The following is a 21090-nucleotide window of genomic DNA, read 5'->3' as shown; positions in this document are numbered from 1 at the left end:
GAGAAGAGTCCTTCTTTGTGTAGTATCTATAGAGATAGATAATAGATAAACAGGCAGGGTGACAGGCAGGGGCGACAGTAATAATAAAATTGCACACTGTGGAGCTTATTTGACAGCTTTTTATGATTAAAGAAAAAGAAAAAAAAAAAAAACAATAGGGGATCCTTCTGAATTTTTGTAACCAGCAAAGGTAAAGCTGGGAAATTATGTTATCGGGCTAAGAAGGTCCATGGTTATTGGGCCCTTGCGGCCTAAAAATACCAGCTCACAGCTACCCCAGAAATGGGGCATCACATTAGATGGACCTATTCTGGCGCTTCACCTTGGCTCTTCCCAATTACCCTGGTGCGGTTGCAATTGGGGTAATGGTAGTTGGGGTTGATGTCAGCTGTGTATTGTCAGCTGGCATTGAGCACTGGCATTAGTAATGGAGAGGCGTCTATCAGACACCCACATTACTAACCTAGTAAGTAAAGAAAAAAACAAAACAAAACACACACAAATACTTTATTTAAATAAACACTTGGGCAATCGGGAAAAGCCATAATTGGCGCATCTGATGTGATGGCTGGCTGTGGGCTGGTATTTTTAGGCTGGGAAGCGCCCAATAACTATGGACCTTCCCAGTCTGATAATATCAGCTCTCAGTAGTCTGCTTTAAATTTGCTGCTTATCAAAAGTAGGAGCGCCCCCACATAATTTTTTTTTCACTTATTTAATCACAAAAAAAGCTGTTCAAGAAGCTCAACATGGTGAAATTGTATTATATGTCGGGGGGATATATATCTCTCTCTATAGCATTCATTGGTGTCCAAAACCACTAGAGAAACGCAGGTGAAAAACGCATACAAAAATGTGCATCTTTTGTGCTAAGAAATGCAGAAATTATGCAAAAATGTCTGCATCCAAATATCAACGTGCGTACATATCCTAAAAGTGGAACCTACAGGGGTAGGGGGGATTCACCCTAACTACACCTGAAGGTTAACTGTTGGGATATTCTACTTTATATAGAATTCCCTACCAAGGAGTGGTCTTGCTTACAAAGTGTCAGTAGGTTTTGTTTTTTTTTTTTTTTAAAAAAAAAAAAAAAAGATCTTGGCAATTCCACATCATTTTTCACTGCCCGAATGTGATTTCCTGCCTTGGACAATGTCCCCACACAAAAACACATAATGCCATAGGACTAGGAGATCAAATAGTTATTGAATTCTATACTGTTTATGATTTATCAAAAATGAAGCCATGGATTCGTGAAGAAGCACTTCTATTAACAGTTTCTTTCCTAAACGTGTGTTAGTACAGTGCAGTGTCCGCGTGTTAATAAACCTTCCGGTCATCATCTTCTGAGTCACACAATGGCAACTCAAGCTCTCCATATCACACTGCACTCTATGGGGCAGATACATCAAGACTGGCATAACACGAGCGAGAGTACATACCAAAGAATTCATTCATTTAAGAAGAACCTCCCAAGAACTTTTTTTTCTTACTAAATCTATGTATATTTGCATCTAGTGTGTGTGTTATTATACTTATCTACCGCCATCATCTCTGGTATCCAGCATCATTCTGCTCCTATTCTCAGGGGCGTCACTGCTTTTCAGACTATTTGGCTCACAAAATGCATGAGCCAGAAGTCTCTTTTACAAGGAAAGTCTATGTAGCTCCATAGTCAAATACATTGTAAAAGTCTCTTCCAGGCGACACAGAGCAGAGTCTGACCCGGAGAGTCTAAAAAGCGGTGACATCACTCAGAAGAGGAGAATGACGGCACTGGATACCAGAGAAGGCAGGGATAGGTGAGTATATTAAAACACACACACACACACACACACTATACCTAGATTTCGTTAAGAAAACCAAAACACTTCAGGAGAAAGCTTTCTTAAGAGGTGCATGCCACCTAATGAATTTAGCGCCTCAAGTAAGTGGCGTACATCTCCACACGCTGCGTCAGAAATGCTACTGCAGTTAGGGACTGGAGAAACATTTCTAACGTAGAAAATGCCAACAGATTTGATGAATTCGACAGGGAAGTAGTCACACGCCACTCCACCCATTTTGATGGAGCTGATCCGAAGTTTCGTGAAAGCACCAAAAGCTGTACTCTTTTTGTACCAGTACTAGTTGCACAAAGCTTTTTAAGACTTTTACACCACTTCAGTGTGTGTGTGTGTGTGTGTGTGTGTGTGTGTGAGAAATCTTTTTTACAATGTAAGAATATGGAGTTTCGTTCTGTCACCCAATAGGCTTATATTATAAAAGCCATGTCCAGGTCACACACAGCACAATCTGAATAGCTGTCAGGTGACTGACAAGAGGAGCAGAACAGCAATGGACACCAGACAAGACGATGATTGTGGAGTATATTTACACACCAACACTACAGTGCACTATCATTTACTGAACATAGGGTAAGGGAAAACATAGTTGTGTTTTTTTTTAGCTAGGGCATAATATAATATTGTATGCATTAAAAACAACTCACCCACTGAAGTTGGCATCTCACCCCATTGAAGCACCACATCTTTAGTTATTCGGCCATAGGTATTCACATACACCCCCTCATCCTCATAGCACACAAGCATTTCCATGCCATCTGTTTTGGGTAAGATGACAATGGCATGGGGAGTGATGTTACCTTGAATCTACAAATAAGCAAAGCAAAAGTTGATGTGCAGTATAAAAGGGGTACTTCACACACAGCGAGATCGCTACTGAGATCGCTGCTGAGTCACGTTTTTTGTGACCTCATTAGCGATCTCGCTGTGTGTGACACTGAGCAGCGATCTGGCCCCTGCTGTGAGATCGCTGCTCGTTACACACAGCCCTGGTTCGTTTTTTTATTGTTGCTCTCCCGCTGATAAGCACACATCGCTGTGTGTGACAGCGAGAGAGCAACAATCCTGAATGTGCAGGGAGCAGGAGCCGGCGTCTGACAGCCTGTGGTAAGCTGTAATAAAAGGTAAACATCGGGTAACCAAGGTGGTTACCCGATATTTACCTTCGTTACCAGCCTCCGCAGCTCTCACGCTGCCAGTGCCGGCTCCTGCTCCCTGCACACGCTAAGTTAAGTGGTGTGAGCTGGTAACTAAGGTAAACATCGGGTAACCATACCCGATGTTTACCTTAGTTACCAGTGTCCGCAGCTTCCAGACACCGGCTCCGTGCAAGCGCAGCGTCGCTTGCACGTCGCTGCTGGCTGGGGGCTGGTCACTGGTCGCTAGTGAGATCTGCCTGTTTGACAGCTCACCAGCGACCATGTAGCGATGCAGCAACGATCCTGACCAGGTCAGATCGCTGGTCGGATCGCTGCTGCATCGCTAGTGTGAAGGTACCCTAAGGAAAGCAAGTGCATCTTTCTATCCTGATGCTTTTTTTTATTTTAATGTACTCTGGACAATATATACTGGCTCAGTTCCCTAAAGGAGTGTGGGGTAGAGACACAAATGCGCTTTGCACCATTGACACACATTAGATTTAGATTGGTCGAAGTCCCCTTCCTAATTGCAGCAAGACCGGCTGACCATCTGATGTGTATGGGGCCTCCTGAAGGATTGGACAGGCACAACCTGATCCTTTCAGGGTAGATAAGACACTAAGGTTTGGTGGATTTGTCACTGCATTGTAAACAGAATCTCTCAGTTAAGTGATCTCATGTGTATCGGCAGATTTAGTTACTAATTATTTTTTCAGGTACAGGAGTAAAAGACTGGGCACCACCAGTGAGATAAAATCAGCATCACACTGGTCTAAGGAACCGGACCGCTATTGATGACCACAGTGCAAAAAATCCAGATCCAATAAAGGAGGAAGGAAAAAGCAGCAACTCACCGGGGGATGAGATCAAGTCTTCTTTATTGTGCAAACTCGGGTAATATGAAGTGCACGGAGGGGGGGGCTGAAACGGGTTACCGTTGTCCGAGGTTTTGGCTCCCCCTCCCTGCACTAGATGTTACCCGTGTTTGCACAATAAAGAAGTGTTTATCTCATCCACCGGTGAGTTGCTGCTTTTTTCCTTCCTCCTTTATTGGATCTAATTATTCCTTTCCACCTCAAATATATACTTCCATCACATTGCAGAAGAGATCATTTTGTTGAGAATCAGTTCAAAAACAGAGAAAGTAGGAGACCCTCAAGAAAATCATTTGTATATGTAAGTATTATTTTAATTTATTACTGTTTGTGGAAAATAAGAACTATGGGCACTAAACCAACACAAGTTACAAGCCAATTAACCTATAGTGACAACCATAAAAATGCCAGTGTGTAAAAGCAAATGTCATGTAAATGTCTGGGAAGACAGAATTCCAATTAGTACATCATGTGATAGGGACATTTTTTTTTTCTTCTATATTAACAGAAGGAAATGCAGAATGCCATGTATGAGTGGCCACCACTTCTGTATCTGTGGCTGGGGTTTCAGTCAGACAAGGGCACGGGAGACCTCAGTTTTGGAGATATGTGGATTCCAGAGATGCAATCCAAAGATACATATCATACCCCTATACTGCCATAATGCGGCGTACCGCATGGATAGCTATGTTAGAGGCAGAGATTTAGTGAGGATGAAATACTCAAATTCACAGTATAACAACTTACAATCATTATTATAAGGGGTTAATAAATGTATATGTTTATGAAATCTAAACTTATCATTATCCATATAAATCACTAGTGTCCTTCGGTTAGGTTCACACATCTGTGTGTCATACACGGAGCATCCACAGGACACTGGACCCGAACTTAGCAGCTCCAGATATGTCTACGAGACTGTGGCGTTTTGGTTCGGAGACCCGCGGTTGCTCCATATTTCATGCTCGGGCTGTAACACACAGATGTGGGAATTTAGCCTTACACCAACTAGGATATGATGCTTCTCCATTACTTACATGAGATGGTATGTAGATGTCGTATGTATTTCCAGAATCGACATCAATGACATGGAAACCAGTGCTGGAGCCAAATATTACTTTTAACCTTTGACCTTCTTCTACAGTCAGGTCACAAAGCAATGGCTTATGTTGTAGATCTGTAAAAGACTAAACAAATAATGAAATACACTTTCATTTTAATGCCAAGCACAATGCATTTTTAAAAATATAAAAGTATGACAATTTAAAGAAAGGGACAATCTGCTAATTAATCACCGTATGCCCCAATACGTATCCGGATCTAGGCAGGAGACTGCGATCCAGGTTTAATTCACAAAAACATGTTTTGTTGGCTAAAAACAGCTCTTTATCACTATATTATAAAAATAAATCGCTAAAAAATATAGCATGAAATTCTGATTTGTTTTTCATAGATTACAGCATTAGAAATATACCGTAATTTATTGCCATACATACTGTAAAAAAGTAGCAAACGGGGAGAAACTCATTGATTCAAGTATCCATTCTGCAAATACTTGTTGGGTGGAAATACATACCGTATTTTTCAGACCATAAGACGCACTTTTTTCCCCCCAAATGTTGGGGGAAAGTTGGGGGTGCGTCTTATGGTCTGACTATAGGGCTGTGGCCGGGAATGAGGGTGCTGTGGTGGAGCGGGTCATCGGGGGCACGAGCAGGCAGCAGCAGCGCCTGCCGTGACCACGTGGGCCCGCTCATTACATATGCACGCCCATCCTCCCGCCCATTTCTCAGCACAGAAGCCGGCGCTACAGGTGGGCGGGAGGACGAGCGGGGACGCGCGCATAGCAAAGAGCCGGTCCGCATGATCACCCCTAGCAACTACAGCCTGGAGTGATCATATGCGGCTGTATTCACTGCTCCCCACGCGTCATCATCAGCGCGGGGTGCATTGAATCAGTACACTCACCCGTCCCCGTGTGTGGAGCCGTCCCCCTGCAGCACGCGATGTCTTCCTGTCTGTGCCGGTCAGCTGATCTGTGCTGATCGGCACAGACAGGAAGACATCGCGATGCTGCAGGGGAACGGCTCCACACACAGGTCACTGGCGCAGAGAGGAAGATGATCGGTGCTGCAGGGAGTGAGGAAAAGGTGAGTATAAACATTTTTTTTTTCTCTGTGCTATAGGATACAGGCCATATACCAGGATGGTATATGAGCACGATGGGGGCATATAGCAGGATGGGAGTATATGAGCAGGATGGATGGGGGGTATATGAACAGGATGGAGGTATATGAACAGGATGGGGGTATATGAACAGGATGGGGGTATATGAACAGGATGGGGGTATATGAACAGGATGGGAGTATATGAGCAGGATGGATGGGGGAATATGAGCAGGATGGATGGGGGTATATCAATAGGATGAGGAGTATATGAGCAGGATAGGGGTATATGAGCAGGATGGGGGTATATGAGCAGGATGGGGGTTTATAGCAGGATCATATACAAGGCAGGAGGATCATTACCAGGATGGGGTACCTTAGTAGAGAATTTGGGAACATTACACCCATAACAGTGTCAGCAGCAGATCCTCGCCCCATAACAGTGTGTCATGACCACATTTTTTTGCTTAAAGTTTTATTTTCCTATTTTCCTCCTCTAAAACCAGAGTGCGTCTTATAGTCCGAAAAATACGGTAAATTAGAGCAAGCCCAATTATACTGGACAGTTCTCAAACTCTTGAGGCAGGTGCAAATAGTGTCTAAAACACATAACACATTTACCACACAATGTGAACTCACCCGCGTTCATTGGAATAACTTACCTTAAAAGCCATAAACTTATGATATGGCTTTGGAGCCCAGGCATAAATCTCTACAGCATTCTTTAATGCGATAACCAAAAACTTGATTCTTTCATATTTCACTATATATATAAAAAAAAAAAAAACAAACAAAAAAACAAACATTTGTTCAAGTTAGAATAGTAACATTTCAGAACATAATAAATGTTGATCACATACCAGGGTGTTTTACACTAGCTCTTACACACAGATTATGCCTGCTAGTAAGATAGTACACAAGATATGATGACCATACAGTAAGTTATCGGTGGTTTTTGGCACCAGATTTTAAGGATTACTAAACATTAATGATACATCTGCAATATAGAATGGTAACAGCAGCAGTACACTTCAATGATGAGTAACATCCACTAATTACTACATTTAGATCGGAAGGCACCGCCGAGTTATATTTCTGGTAAAGAACGTACCAACTTTATAATGTACACAGCCTTCTAGGTCCCCTACAGTTATCCAGCCCTGTTTCTTCTCCACCTCTGGATCATTGTGCAATATTCGATTCCTCAACCAGGAAAGGTAGTACACTCTTAGTTTGTTCTTTTTCCCTAAAAAAATAAATAAATACATTCAAAAGTAATCTCAAAAGCAACCTTAAATTAATTACTCGTGAGAGATGCATTTAATCATTTGTGCGTTGGAAAATGTGACTTAAAAAAAAGAGAGCAGTGTCTCTAGTGCCACCTAGTGAAGTAGCGATGCTGCAAATCAATATCGACCCTTTAAAAATCCTTGGCACATGATTTATAACACCAGAAGCAGAAGAACGGGTATGAATGCTGCACTGCTGCACCACTACCAGGAGTAGGTCAATAGTCATTTATTTCTATGCGTTTTGGAGAAAACCCTCTGCTTCTTCAGGAAAATCACATATATGATATGTGATATTCCTAAAGGAGAGGTTTCTGCAGCCATCATTTTGGAAATTTCTAGTTGGATGTGACCCTCATAACCTGTTAAGATGAGCATATCCAACTTTTTCTTTAATCATCCTTCTTGAAAAAACATCTGATTTTTTTTTCTCCAGTTCACTGCATCTCTGGCCCATGACTTTATGATATAAAGCCAAATAATACATGAATACATTTTTGAAAAACTATAAACCTTTCACAAAATACATAATTTTTCCATTGGAGGCTTACTTATATGGCCTGATCCCTTGTCTTTCTATTGTTGCTAACCCTATAGCTTGTCCAGTAGCAGATGTCTTCTGTGGTTGACGATGGGTCAATGTTATCTGTGTGCGGAGATCGGGGAGCACATATATCCCACTTTGAGTAGCACTCATAAAAACAAGGCGGAGAGGTCACATCAGCATTTTTCTGTGCGGCTGACAGGCAGCGTTATTATGTGGAGCGCACATCTTCTATCATTGTGTGTGCGCGATGGTTGAAGGTCTCACTGCATATAATAATGCTGCTTGTCTCCCACATAGGAACACTTTGATTTGACCTCTGCGCCTGATTTTATGAGTGCTACTCAAAATGGGATGTGTGTGCTCCCCGGTCACTGCACACTTACCACAGAAAGCATTGGAGCATGCTCAACCAGAGAAGAAGTCTGCTACTAGAAGAACCACCGTATTATATAGCAGGGGTCTCAAACACGCGGCCCGCGGGCCGCATGCGGCCCCTCAGGGTAGTTCGTGCAGCCCCCAGGCCCGTGCCCCTGTTCACTATCGCGGCAAGTGCAGGGGCTGCAGCCACTGTCTGCACTTTATGTCAGATGAATGTGTTGCAGGTGCTGCGCTCTCGCGCCGGCAATACAATCATCTCACATAAATCACTGACAGTGACACTCACCTGCCGCGATAGTGACCAGGGGCACGGGCCTGGGGGCCGCACGAAGCAGAGATGAGGCAGCGGAGGTAGCGCAGGACAGGTGAGAAGAATGGTGTGTGTATGTGTGTGTGTATGTGCGTGTGTATGTATGTATGTGTGTATGTATGTGTGTATTTTATGTGTGTATTTTGTGTGTGTATTTTATGTGTGTATTTTATGTGTGTATTTTATGTGTGTATTTTATGTGTGTATTTTATGTGTGTATTTTATGTGTGTATTTTATGTGTGTGTGTGTGTGTGTGTGTGTGTGTGTGTGTGTGTTGGACGTTAACCCCTTAGCGACCTATGACCTACTGGGTACGTTATGGCTCCCTGGTATTTAAGTACCCATGACATACCCAGTACGTCATGGCGAAATCCCAGCCCCGGTGGCTACGATTGCTGCAAATACCTTAGATTCGGGGAGGAGTGGACCTCAGGAGGGGTGGCGTCTCCTCCCCGGAGCTACGGAGGCTGTGATTGGCTGACGAACGCCGCTCAGCCAATCACAGCTACTAATGTTTCAGCCATTGAAAATCGCTGAAACATTGAAATCCAGCCAAGATCAGTGCAGCTGTAGCCCTGATCATTGGCTGGAGCTGGGTGACCTGTGTTTCACCCACCCCCAGCTCTGATTGGAGAGACCGGCCTTGTGACCGATCTCTCCAATCACTGTGGATCTGGGGCCGCAGACCACTCCCCTCACCTTCACTCCGGCGTCTGTGGAAGGTGAGGGGAGCTGCTGACCCATTACCACAGGATGGGGACAAAGTGGGGACATTACGATAGGATTGGGACATTACAAGGATAGGGACTAGGATGGGAACACTACTATAGGATAGGGGACTAGGATGGGGACAAGGTGGGCACAGTACTATAGGATGGGGACAAGATGGGCACAGTACTATAGGATGGGGACAAGGTGGGCACAGTACTATAGGATGGGGACAAGGTGGGCACAGTACTATAGGATGGGGACAAGGTGGGCACAGTACTATAGGATGGGGACAAGGTGGGCACAGTACTATAGGATGGGGACTAGGTGGGCACAGTACTACAGGATGGGGACTAGGTGGGCACAGTACTACAGGATGGGGACAAGGTGGGCACAGTACTACAGGATGGGGACAAGGTGGGCACAGTACTATAGGATGGGGACAAGGTGGGCACAGTACTACAGGATGGGGAAAAGGTGGGCACAGTACTACAGGATGGGGACAAGGTGGGCACATTACTGTAGGATAGGGACATTACTACAAGGGGACAAGGATGGGAAATATTACTATAGAATAGGGATAATGCTGGGGACATTACTATAGGGTGGGGACAAGGTTGGCACATTACTATAGGATGGGGACATTACTATAGAATGGGGACAGTACTATAGGATGGGGACATTGCTACAAGGGGACAAGGATGGGGAACATTACTATAGGATGGGGACAAGGATGAACACTATTACAAAATGGGGACAAGGATGGGGAACATTACTATAGGATGGGGACAAGGATGAACACATTACTACAAAATGGGGACAAGGATGGGGAACATTACTTTAGGATGGGGACAAGAATGGGGAACATTACTGTGGGATGGGGCACAATACTACAAGGGGACAAGGATGGGCACGTTACAACAATATGGGGAACATTACTAAAAGATGTTGGTCAAAATATATTGTAAATAGGAAGAAAACTTCAGCTCACCTGCTGCCCAGACTGTTCAGCCTAGCGGGTGCCTAGGATCCTTCGGTTTATCCCAACCGGTAACAGGCAACGTGGAGTGAAAAGAAAAGGATGATCCGGCACAAAATCTCCTTTGGTAAAAACATCCAAAATTTATTGAAACATCATTAAAAATAGCGTGAAGACCAAGTATCCACTCAGATGGAAAGCATGGAGGTCATGATAACTTTACGCGTTTCGGACAGTTATAAAAGCAAAAAAGCAAAAAAAGACTTATGATTAAGGACTTTTTTTGCTTTTATAACTGTCCGAAACGCGTAAAGTTATCATGACCTCCATGCTTTCCATCTGAGTGGATACTTGGTCTTCACGCTATTTTTAATGATGTTTCAATAAATTTTGGATGTTTTTACCAAAGGAGATTTTGTGCCGGATCATCCTTTTCTTTTCACTCCACGTCAAAATATATAGTGCTAATTGTAAGACTATTAGTTGCAAGAAAGGAATAAAAATATATATATATATATATATATATATATATATATATATATATAAAGGTTTATATTTAAACAAAGAATGTGCACGTTTGCTATAATGAACAAGTGAAAATGTTCAAAAATCAGTGATCCCAAGGTGTGTAAAAAAACAATAAAATATATTATATATGGTACCAATAACAATGTCACTTTGTCCTGCAAAGAATGTGGCCCCCCCAAATTATTTTTTTTCCTCTGTGTGGCCCATACACCCAGCCGAGTTTGAGACCCCTGGTATATAGCAACAAATAAGACAAGTAGTCAGGCTATGAAGGTCAGAACGTAATAGAAAGATTATGCATTTCTGAAAAAAAAACTATTTGTAAAGGGTAATGTTTTTCCAAAAATCTATTTCACAGAAATGATTTTATTATCCTAGTAATTCCTCTTTTATACACTGATGGACAATACCATTAACGTTTGATTGAGGAGGTCTGACCCCCAGGGCTCTATGCATTTATTATAATAATCCAGCAGCACAGTGGGTGACTAGTATTTGGCTGTGTGGGGTCCTCAGGGGTCTGACTCTTATTGATTAACCATTTATATCCTGTGCTAACAGAAGCCCATCAATGTTTAATTCAGAGAGACCAAGGTGGTTGTAGAAGTTATGACATGCAAAGTGAGGGTGCACCGAGGGGTTTTTCTCATCTTGTCAATATAGAACTAGGTCCAATTATCTAATTACACTCATGATTTTAACTGTATAGTAATGGTTTACCAATACAGTACATAGCTCAGTTGATGGCACGTTGTATATCACACCTGATATGGTTACAAGGACGTTCAGTCCCTCTAGAACATCCATCTGCTGAAACCTTCGCCTGTTGATAAGGTTGTAGACCTTTCCTTGCCCACTTCGATCCAACAACATAAGTCCATTCTCTGTGCCCACCAGTAAGTTTACACCTGTGTGAAATATAACATGTATATCAGCAAATAGTAGAGCTAACAACCTGTATTATCATACATCAAGTTCTGGTGAGCAACGCTACGAAGTTAGCAAGACTACTCCAAGTCTTTAAAGGGAATCTGCCATCTGATACAAGCAGCACATATCATACACTGGCTGTGTGAATTCAGGCAAGTATATGCTTGACTCAAACACTACAGCGTTTCAGAGGAAACATTTTAAAAGGCGGCTTCCCCTCACCCATTGCCAGAAACTCATAGGTTGCTACCTATACACCCATGCAGGGAGAGACCTGTCAATCAAGATGAGCAAGTAGAGAGAAGCTGTTGACCCCTCTGTCCGACATATCTTCTGTGCGGCTCAGTCTCTGGCAGCTTGTAAAGTATGTTTGTCTCTGACACACCGCAACCTTATAGGCTCACATATACCTGGCTGAAGTCACACAAGCACTGTGATGCATGCTGACTGTGGAACGTGCGCCATGTGTCCAGTGTGGAACGTGCGCCATGTGTCCAGTGTGGAACGCGCGCCATGTGTCCAGTGTGGAACGCGCGCCATGTGTCCAGTGTGGAACGCGCGCCATGTGTCCAGTGTGGAACGCGCGCCATGTGTCCAGTGTGGAACGCGCGCCATGTGTCCAGTGTGGAACGCGCGCCATGTGTCCAGTGTGGAACGCGCGCCATGTGTCCAGTGTGGAACGCGCGCCATGTGTCCAGTGTGGAACGCGCGCCATGTGTCCAGTGTGGAACGCGCGCCATGTGTCCAGTGTGGAACGCGCGCCATGTGTCCAGTGTGGAACGCGCGCCATGTGTCCAGGGTGGAACGCGCGCCATGTGTCCAGGGTGGAACGCGCGCCATGTGTCCAGGGTGGAACGCGCGCCATGTGTCCAGGGTGGAACGCGCGCCATGTGTCCAGGGTGGAACGCGCGCCATGTGTCCAGTGTGGAACGCGCGCCATGTGTCCAGTGTGGAACGCGCGCCATGTGTCCAGTGTGGAACGCGCGGCATGTGTCCAGTGTGGAACGCGCGGCATGTGTCCAGTGTGGAACGCGCGGCATGTGTCCAGTGTGGAACGCGCGGCATGTGTCCAGTGTGGAACGCGCGGCATGTGTCCAGTGTGGAACGCGCGGCATGTCTCCACTGTCAGGTCCCCTTTAAAAGCCGGATCTTTTTAGGGTTGAGATTGTGAATAGAACTAATATTTTGTTTATACAGCATTTTTTTATGAATTGCAAAGAAAATAATATTTACATGGTAATATAAGAGAGTCGTAAATTAGATATAAATAGTTCATGCGGCCATGGAAAAAAAATTAAAATGTTTCATCCTTGTGTTGGTTTATATCTGGTGGATAATATTACCTTTTGGAATGAAATAATCTAAAGAAGAGGTTTCTATGTTTTTATTTCTGAAATCTAATTAAATGTGCAGAACATTATGGAATTATGTGCATAGTAAATATAGGAATTGTACAATAAGAAAGTATAATAAAAGTATGATATTTGCATATAGATATCTAAGTGCCTGCATGGTGCTGCCAAGTGCCTAAGTTTTTTCATGTCTTTCCTTTTGTACTAAAGTCACAAGCCTGAAAACCTACTTCCCATTGTTGGAAAGTAATAAGTAATGTACATTTTTGCGCATTGCACATGTCGGGCAGTGACTGCCTGGATCTTGGTTGTGCCCTTCTCACACATGTTCCAGGCTGTTTTCACACAGCTAGTTTCTACCTATCGAAAATTCATTATTTAGACACAATTAAGCTTCTTCGTGTAGGATCCTCTGGACTGTCACTTTATTGTGGCAGGTTAGAACAAAATGTGCACAAAGACCTTCACATTTTTAAAAATAAAAAATAAAGCAGTAATGGTGCTTTACATAAAATGTACATGTTCACACATACAGAGGTATCCTTAAGTAGACCATATCACAGAAAGATGGCCGTGCAAAAGCTGTAAGTGGACAATTAAAAGGGAATCTGCCACCGGTATTTGCCACCTAATCTGAGAGCAGCATAATGTAGGGGCAGAGATCCTGATTCCAGCGATGTGTTACTAAGCTGCTTGCTATATTTTCTATACAGTAGAAACTTTATCAGCAGAAAATTATCACCAGCTTCCAGGTAGTCAAGCATACTGATGACCACTGAATAAAGGTACCGTCACACTAAGCAACATCGCTAGCAACATCGCTGCTGAGGCACGACTTTTGTGACGTAGCAGCGATGTTGCTAGCGATGTTGCTGTGTGTGACATCCAGCAAAAACCTGGCCCCTGCTGTGAGGTCGCTGGTTGTTGCTGAATGTCCTGGACCATTTTTTAGTTGTTGCTCTCCCGCTGTGAAGCACACATCGCTGTGTGTGACAGCGAGACAGCAACAACTGAATGTGCAGGAAGCAGGGAGCCGGCTTCTGCGGACGCTGGTAACCAATGTAAATATCGGGTAACCAAGAAGCCCTTTCCTTGGTTACCCGATATTTACCTTCGTTACCAGCGTCCGCCGCTCGCACGCGGCGAGTGCCGGCTCCCTGCTCCCTGCACACATAGCCAGACTACACATTGGGTAATTAACCCAATGTGTACTCTGGCTAGGAGTGCAAGGAGCCAGCGCTAAGCGGTGTGCGCTGGTAACCAAGGTAAATATCGGATTGGTTACCCGATATTTACCTTAGTTACCAAGCGCAGCATCGCTTCCACGCGTCGCTGCTGGCTGGTCACTGGTTGCTGGTGAGATCTGCCTGTGTGACAGCTCACCAGCAACCCGTGTAGCGATGCTCCAGCAATCCCTGCCAGGTCAGGTTGCTGGAGCGTCGCTTAGTGTGACGGTACCTTAAATCTGCCCCCTCCAATGATTGACAGCTTTCTGTGTATACTGTGCATAGGCAAAAAGTGCTAATCAGTGAGGAGGGCGGAGTCATACTGAGCAAATTACTGAGAGATCTACAGCAGAAATTGAGATTTTAACAAAACGACAGCAAGAAGCCTAGTAAGTGAAACACTGCTAGAATCAGAGTCTCTATGGGGTATCCAAAACCAGGTGAGAACTTCCCTTAAAAATTGTAACCAAAATTGAACATGTACAGTTAGGTGTTAAGTTACTAGTTGCATCAGGATATCTTGCTACATCAAGGTACAGTCAGGGCCAGAAATATTTGGACAGTGACACAAGTTTTGTTATTTTAGCTGTTTACAAAAACATGTTCAGAAATACAATTATATATATAATATGGGCTGAAAGTGCACACTCCCAGCTGCAATGTGAGAGTTTTCACATCCAAATCGAAGAAAGGGTTTAGGAATCATAGCTCTGTAATGCATAGCCTCCTCTTTTTCAAGGGACCAAAAGTAATTGGACAAGGGACTCTAAGGGCTGCAATTAACTCTGAAGGCGTCTCCCTCGTTAACCTGTAATCAATGAAGTAGTTAAAAGGTCTGGGGTTGATTACAGGTGTGTGGTTTTGCATTTGGAAGCTGTTGCTGTGACCAGACAACATGCGGTCTAAGGAACTCTCAATTGAGGTGAAGCAGAACATCCTGAGGCTGAAAAAAAAGAAAAAAATCCATCAGAGAGATAGCAGACATGCTTGGAGTAGCAAAATCAACAGTCGGGTACATTCTGAGAAAAAAGGAATTGACTGGTGAGCTTGGGAACTCAAAAAGGCCTGGGCGTCCACGGATGACAACAGTGGTGGATGATCGCCGCATACTTTCTTTGGTGAAGAAGAACCCGTTCACAACATCAACTGAAGTCCAGAACACTCTCAGTGAAGTAGGTGTATCTGTCTCTAAGTCAACAGTAAAGAGAAGACTCCATGAAAGTAAATACAAAGGGTTCACATCTAGATGCAAACCATTCATCAATTCCAAAAATAGACAGGCCAGAGTTAAATTTGCTGAAAAACACCTCATGAAGCCAGCTCAGTTCTGGAAAAGTATTCTATGGACAGATGAGACAAAGATCAACCTGTACCAGAATGATGGGAAGAAAAAAGTTTGGAGAAGAAAGGGAACGGCACATGATCCAAGGCACACCACATCCTCTGTAAAACATGGTGGAGGCAACGTGATGGCATGGGCATGCATGGCTTTCAATGGCACTGGGTCACTTGTGTTTATTGATGACATAACAGCAGACAAGAGTAGCCGGATGAATTCTGAAGTGTACCGGGATATACTTTCAGCCCAGATTCAGCCAAATGCCGCAAAGTTGATCGGACGGCGCTTCATAGTACAGATGGACAATGACCCCAAGCATACAGCCAAAGCTACCCAGGAGTTCATGAGTGCAAAAAAGTGGAACATTCTGCAATGGCCAAGTCAATCACCAGATCTTAACCCAATTGAGCATGCATTTCACTTGCTCAAATCCAGACTTAAGACGAAAAGACCCACAAACAAGCAAGACCTGAAGGCTGCGGCTGTAAAGGCCTGGCAAAGCATTAAGAAGGAGGAAACCAAGCGTTTGGTGATGTCCATGGGTTCCAGACTTAAGGCAGTGATTGCCTCCAAAAAATTCGCAACAAAATATTGAAAATAAAAATATTTTGTTTGGGTTTGGTTTATTTGTCCAATTACTTTTGATCTCCTAAAATGTGGAGTGTTTGTAAAGAAATGTGTACAATTCCTACAATTTCTATCAGATATTTTTGTTCAAAACTTCAAATTAAACGTTACAATCTGCACTTGAATTCTGTTGTAGAGGTTTCATTTCAAATCCAATGTGGTGGCATGCAGAGCCCAACTCACGAAAATTGTGTCACTGTCCAAATATTTCTGGACCTAACTGTACGTGTGTAAAGTTAAGAAATGCAATATGTACTATTAGCACCACCAGGGTGCTACATATCGCTGTGTATGCTTTTACATTGTAGTTATGGGAAAGCTGCACATTCCCGCTTATCTCACTTTGTTAGTTATGAATATTGAAGAAACAAGAACAAGCACAATCAGTTTAATACAGTTCAGTAAAAGTATAGCGTCACTCACCCCATAATGCTGCACAAAGTATCTCAGAATTAAAGCGTTTCTTGTATTTCCGGATCTCTGGAGTATCGCTGTGAGGACGAATATTGGTAGGGTTCACGTTTACCACAGATATTTTTCTGGCCTCATTCAGCTTGGCTTGTTCTTGTCTAAGCAGTTCGCTAGTAAACAGGGCTAAAAAAAACACTCTCTTCATTCAGCAAAAAAAGAATAAGAAAATGGAGCATGCGTGTTCTGTCACAAATCTCATTATTGGACAATTCATACTTGGCATTGGCAACCTTTGGCATACCAGGTGTTGGTACCTCTCGTAGCCCAAAATTATCCATCCAGGGGTTACACAGAGTAGCAAGAACTGGTGTGCCCAAATGTTGTTAGCCCAAATTTTCACATTCATTTTCTTAGGGGGAAGGAGATAAAGAAATAAAACTTCAAGCACAGCAAAAGAACAAAAATAAATCAAAATGCCTATAATCATTCAGCCAGGAAGAAGGACGGCGATACTGCTTCCTTTCAAATGGTACAGTATAGAAACCTTATATAGCACAGGGTTTAGTTTTGCTTTGTTTTTTTTAAATTTACTGTTTACTGTATCGTTGAAGCTATGACGCTAATTAAAATGCTAATAGTGAAGGCTCTATTTAAAAAAAATAAATAAAAAAAAATAAAAAATGGCCTCATGTACATTAAAGTTGGACCGGCCAACCATCTAACGTTTATGTGGGTCAAAGATGATGACTTTTGGAGAGCTGAAGGTGGCAAACAATTGATCCTTTGGTTTCTCTAGGGTCTTTCTCCTCTCTCCTCATTCAAAACACATGAATGCTTACAGGGAACCCGTCAAGTGGAAACATTCTATTAACCTGAAGACATGGGGTTATTCTACAGGTTAAAAGCATTCTAAACCTGCCCTGCACTGGCACATTAAACCCCGCTGCTGGTAGGAAATTAACTTTAATCCTCTTGGCAGCATTCTAGTTTCAGTCACGGGGGCAGCGCTGTTACGAGTTCAGTCACTGTTCTGTATACGGAGAACGGCGGCTTTAACTGTGCTCCACATTGACTGACATCTGCTTCTAATGCAGAGTGGCTGTCAGTCAATTTCCGGGTTAATGGTGGGATTCGGGGGGTGGGGTTACAGCTGATGCTCTTGATACACAAAATGGTGACTGAACCCATGCCAGCGCCACCTCAATGAATGAAACCCAAACGCTGCTGGGAAGGTTACATTTCTTTTCCTCCCAGCAAAGGGGTATAAAGTGTGGGCACTGGGCAGGTTTCGGACACTATCAACCTGCATATTAACCCCCTACCTGCAGGTTAATAGCATTTTTCCACATGGCAGGTTCCCTTTAAGCAATCACAAATCCTAAATGGAAATGTTTTTTGCTGCAGATTATGCAATATGAATTAAAATTACCAAAATTTAGAAGCTGACTTATAGCTCATTGATGCAAGCTAATATAATATGTAAGTGTTGAAAGATGGATCTAATACAGACAGCACACATATCAGAACAAGTCTAAGGTGTAGTTCACACACTGTATGTAAAAAACAAAAAAAAAAAAAAAAAAAAGGTCTACACCATTGCACTTTTCATACAAATCTGTATTTGGTATTATTTTTTTTCATCATTGATGTATAAACACAGGTGCCATAGCCATGTCATACAGTGACAGACATCATACAGATGAGAAACTATAACTTTACTAAAAATACTGCAAAGTAAAAATGCTTTCAAACCTAAAAGTTTAAATAATTTATTTTTATTAATTAAAAACAATTTAAGTGAATGAACAGAAAAAAAAAAGAGACATCAAAGCATCAGTTCTTTTAGGTACACTTATGCACATTTTTTTTTAAGCAGCTCAGTAGGGAATTTGTTCCAAATATCTTGGAACCCACAGTTCTTTTGAAGATGAAGTCTTGGGCAAATCCTTCTCTCTTTATGTAACCACAGGCCTGAATGATGAGATTGTGATCAGGGCTTTCTGGGAACAATGTCCATAATTCTAGAACTCCTTGTTCATTTTTATGCTGAAGATCGTTCTTAATTATATTGGCTGTATGCTTGTTTCAAATTTATTTTGCAGCAGGAAAATGCCCCAGATCAGACGCCTCCCTGATGGCGTTGCATGATGGATAGATTGAGGACACCAAGAAATGGGCAACGTCGACAAAGACGCTGCCATCAGCTAAGCAAATATAGTGCAGTACATGAAAGACACATCATGCTTATTTCCATTCTAAAATCAGAACCTGTCCCATAGTGTCTTCAGCTCAGAACAATAAGCAAAAAGAGGGGCTCAGCCATAGCAATCTAATGTTTGAAGAAGTATGGCCAGAAGTGATTTTCATGGAAGAATTGTGACTAAAAACACATTTTCAACATGAAAACAAGGCTAAGCGACTCAACTATGCATGAAAACATTCAAACTAGCGTGCAGAAAAATGTCAGCAGGTGCTCTGAAATAACGAGACAAAATGTGAAATATCTGGCTCTAAAAAAGGCAATGTGTTGCTGAAGGAATACAGAGAAGGGCAATAATAAGCATCTGCAGGCAACAGTGAAGTACGGTGGAGGTTCCTTGCAGGTTTGGGACTGTATTTCAACAAATGGAATTGGAGATTTGGTCAGGATTAATGGTGTCTTCAATGCTGAGTAATAAAGGCAGATACTTATTCATAATGTATTACCATCAGGGAGACGTCTGATAGGTTACAAATTATTCTGCTGCAGGGTAACGAACTCCACGGTTAACGTCCTAAACTATCTTCAGAGGAGAGAAGAACCAAGAGTCCTGGAAGTGATCCGAACACCAACAAGTCTATCTGAGATTGCATGAAGAAGACAGAAGAAATTGTGCAAGCCTACGTCCACAGAAATGTGTGGGGTTAGTTCTTTAAGATGTCTGGAACCCTCCCTGCTAAGTTCCTACCAAAACTGTGTGCAAGTGTACCTAGAAGAATTGGTGGTGGATTGTAGGCAAAGGGTGTCCACACCAAATATTGATTTAATTTAGATATCTTTTCCGTTCATTCACCTTAAATATTGTTGACTAATAAAAATGGACCAGCACTCATTACCTGTATTAATTGCACTGGTTTGAACTTGTTACCTGTATAACAGATACCTGTCCACACTTAATCCATCACACTCCAACCTCTCCAACATGGCCAAGACTAAAGAGCTGTTCAAGGACACTAGGGACAAAATTATAGGTCTGCACAAGACTGGGATGAGCTACAGGAGAATAGGCAAGTAGCTTGGTGAGAAGGCAACAACTGTTGGCGCAATTATTAGAAAATGGAAGACAAGTTGACTGTCAATCTTACTTGGTCAGGGTCTAAATGCAATAAATGCAAGATCTTGTCTCATAAGGTAAGCACGATTCTGGGAAAGGTCAGTAATCATCAAAGAACTACACAGAAGAACCTGGTCAATGACCTGAAGAGGGCTTGGACCACAGTTTCAAAGAGTACCATTAGTAACACATTGCACCGTCATGGATAAAAATCCTGCAGGGCATGCAAGGTTCCGCTGCTCAAGCCAGTACATGTCCGGACTAATTTGAATTTCGTCAATGACAATCTGAATGATCCAGAGGAGGCATGGGAAAAAGTAATTTGGTCAGATGAGACCAAAATAGAACTTTTTGGTATTCACTCCACTCTTCATATTTGGATGAAGAAGAAGGATGAGTACAGCCCCAAGAACACCCACCCTAAGAACTCCACCCCAACCGTGAAGCTTGTGGTTGGAAAAATCATACTTTTTGGGTGCTTTTCTGTAAAGGGGACAGGACGACTGCACCATATTGAAGGGATGTTTGATGGGGTCATGTATTGCAAGATGCTGTCCAACAACCAACTTCCCTCAGTAGGAGCATTGAAGATGGGTCTTGGCTGGGTTTCCAGCACGAAAATGACCCAAAACACACAGCTAGGGCAACTAAGGAGTGGCTCCATAAGAAGCATTTCAAGGTCCTAGAGTGGCCTAGCCAGTCTCTAAATGTTAACCCGATAGAAAATCCTGGGAAGGAACTGAATCTTGTCCAGTAACAAGCAGTGCTGTAGTGTGTGCAAACTTGGTCAAGAACTACAAGAAACGTCTGACAACTAATTGCAAAATAAAGATTTCTGAATAAAGTATTAAGTTTTGCTTTTCTAATGTAGCAACTTCAGCGGACTTCAGGAAAATGACGCCCGGAGGTAGCGCTTGCGCAGATGAGATCTGTGCTTGCCATTGAGCCTAGAGCTCAATCTTCGTTGACTCCGGGCAGCATTTCTTTGAAGCCCACACAGTCCACAGCAGCCGCCGCCCAAGCACAAGCACAGCTGCCCCAGCACAGCAGCCCCAGCCTCCACCTCAGCCTGAGCCACAGTGTCCGCCGCAGCCCCAGCACATCCTCCTCCATTACCGCTACTGCCCC

At 43.1% G+C, this 21090-nt stretch overlaps 1 protein-coding gene across 7 annotated transcripts in view; it reads right to left on the bottom strand.

The window, feature by feature from the left end:
• The window catches only part of TNIK (TRAF2 and NCK interacting kinase), a 434420-nt gene that overhangs the window by 6053 nt on the left and 407277 nt on the right, over window positions 1-21090 (bottom strand). For all 7 annotated transcript variants that reach the window (XM_075340626.1, XM_075340619.1, XM_075340622.1 and 4 more), the window contains 6 exons: window positions 16661-16831; window positions 11528-11671; window positions 7135-7269; window positions 6686-6786; window positions 4896-5045; window positions 2492-2651 (listed from right to left, as the gene is read on the bottom strand). In XM_075340626.1, coding sequence (XP_075196741.1) covers window positions 2492-2651; window positions 4896-5045; window positions 6686-6786; window positions 7135-7269; window positions 11528-11671; window positions 16661-16831 — 861 coding nt within the window. The remainder of the gene's footprint in view (window positions 1-2491; window positions 2652-4895; window positions 5046-6685; window positions 6787-7134; window positions 7270-11527; window positions 11672-16660; window positions 16832-21090) is intronic.

The sequence above is a fragment of the Anomaloglossus baeobatrachus genome, chromosome 3 (genome assembly GCF_048569485.1).
Source record: "Anomaloglossus baeobatrachus isolate aAnoBae1 chromosome 3, aAnoBae1.hap1, whole genome shotgun sequence".
Lineage (NCBI taxonomy): Eukaryota > Metazoa > Chordata > Amphibia > Anura > Aromobatidae > Anomaloglossus > Anomaloglossus baeobatrachus.
The sequence above is the reverse complement of the archived record's forward strand: the minus strand, read 5'-3'. Positions and strand labels throughout refer to the sequence as shown.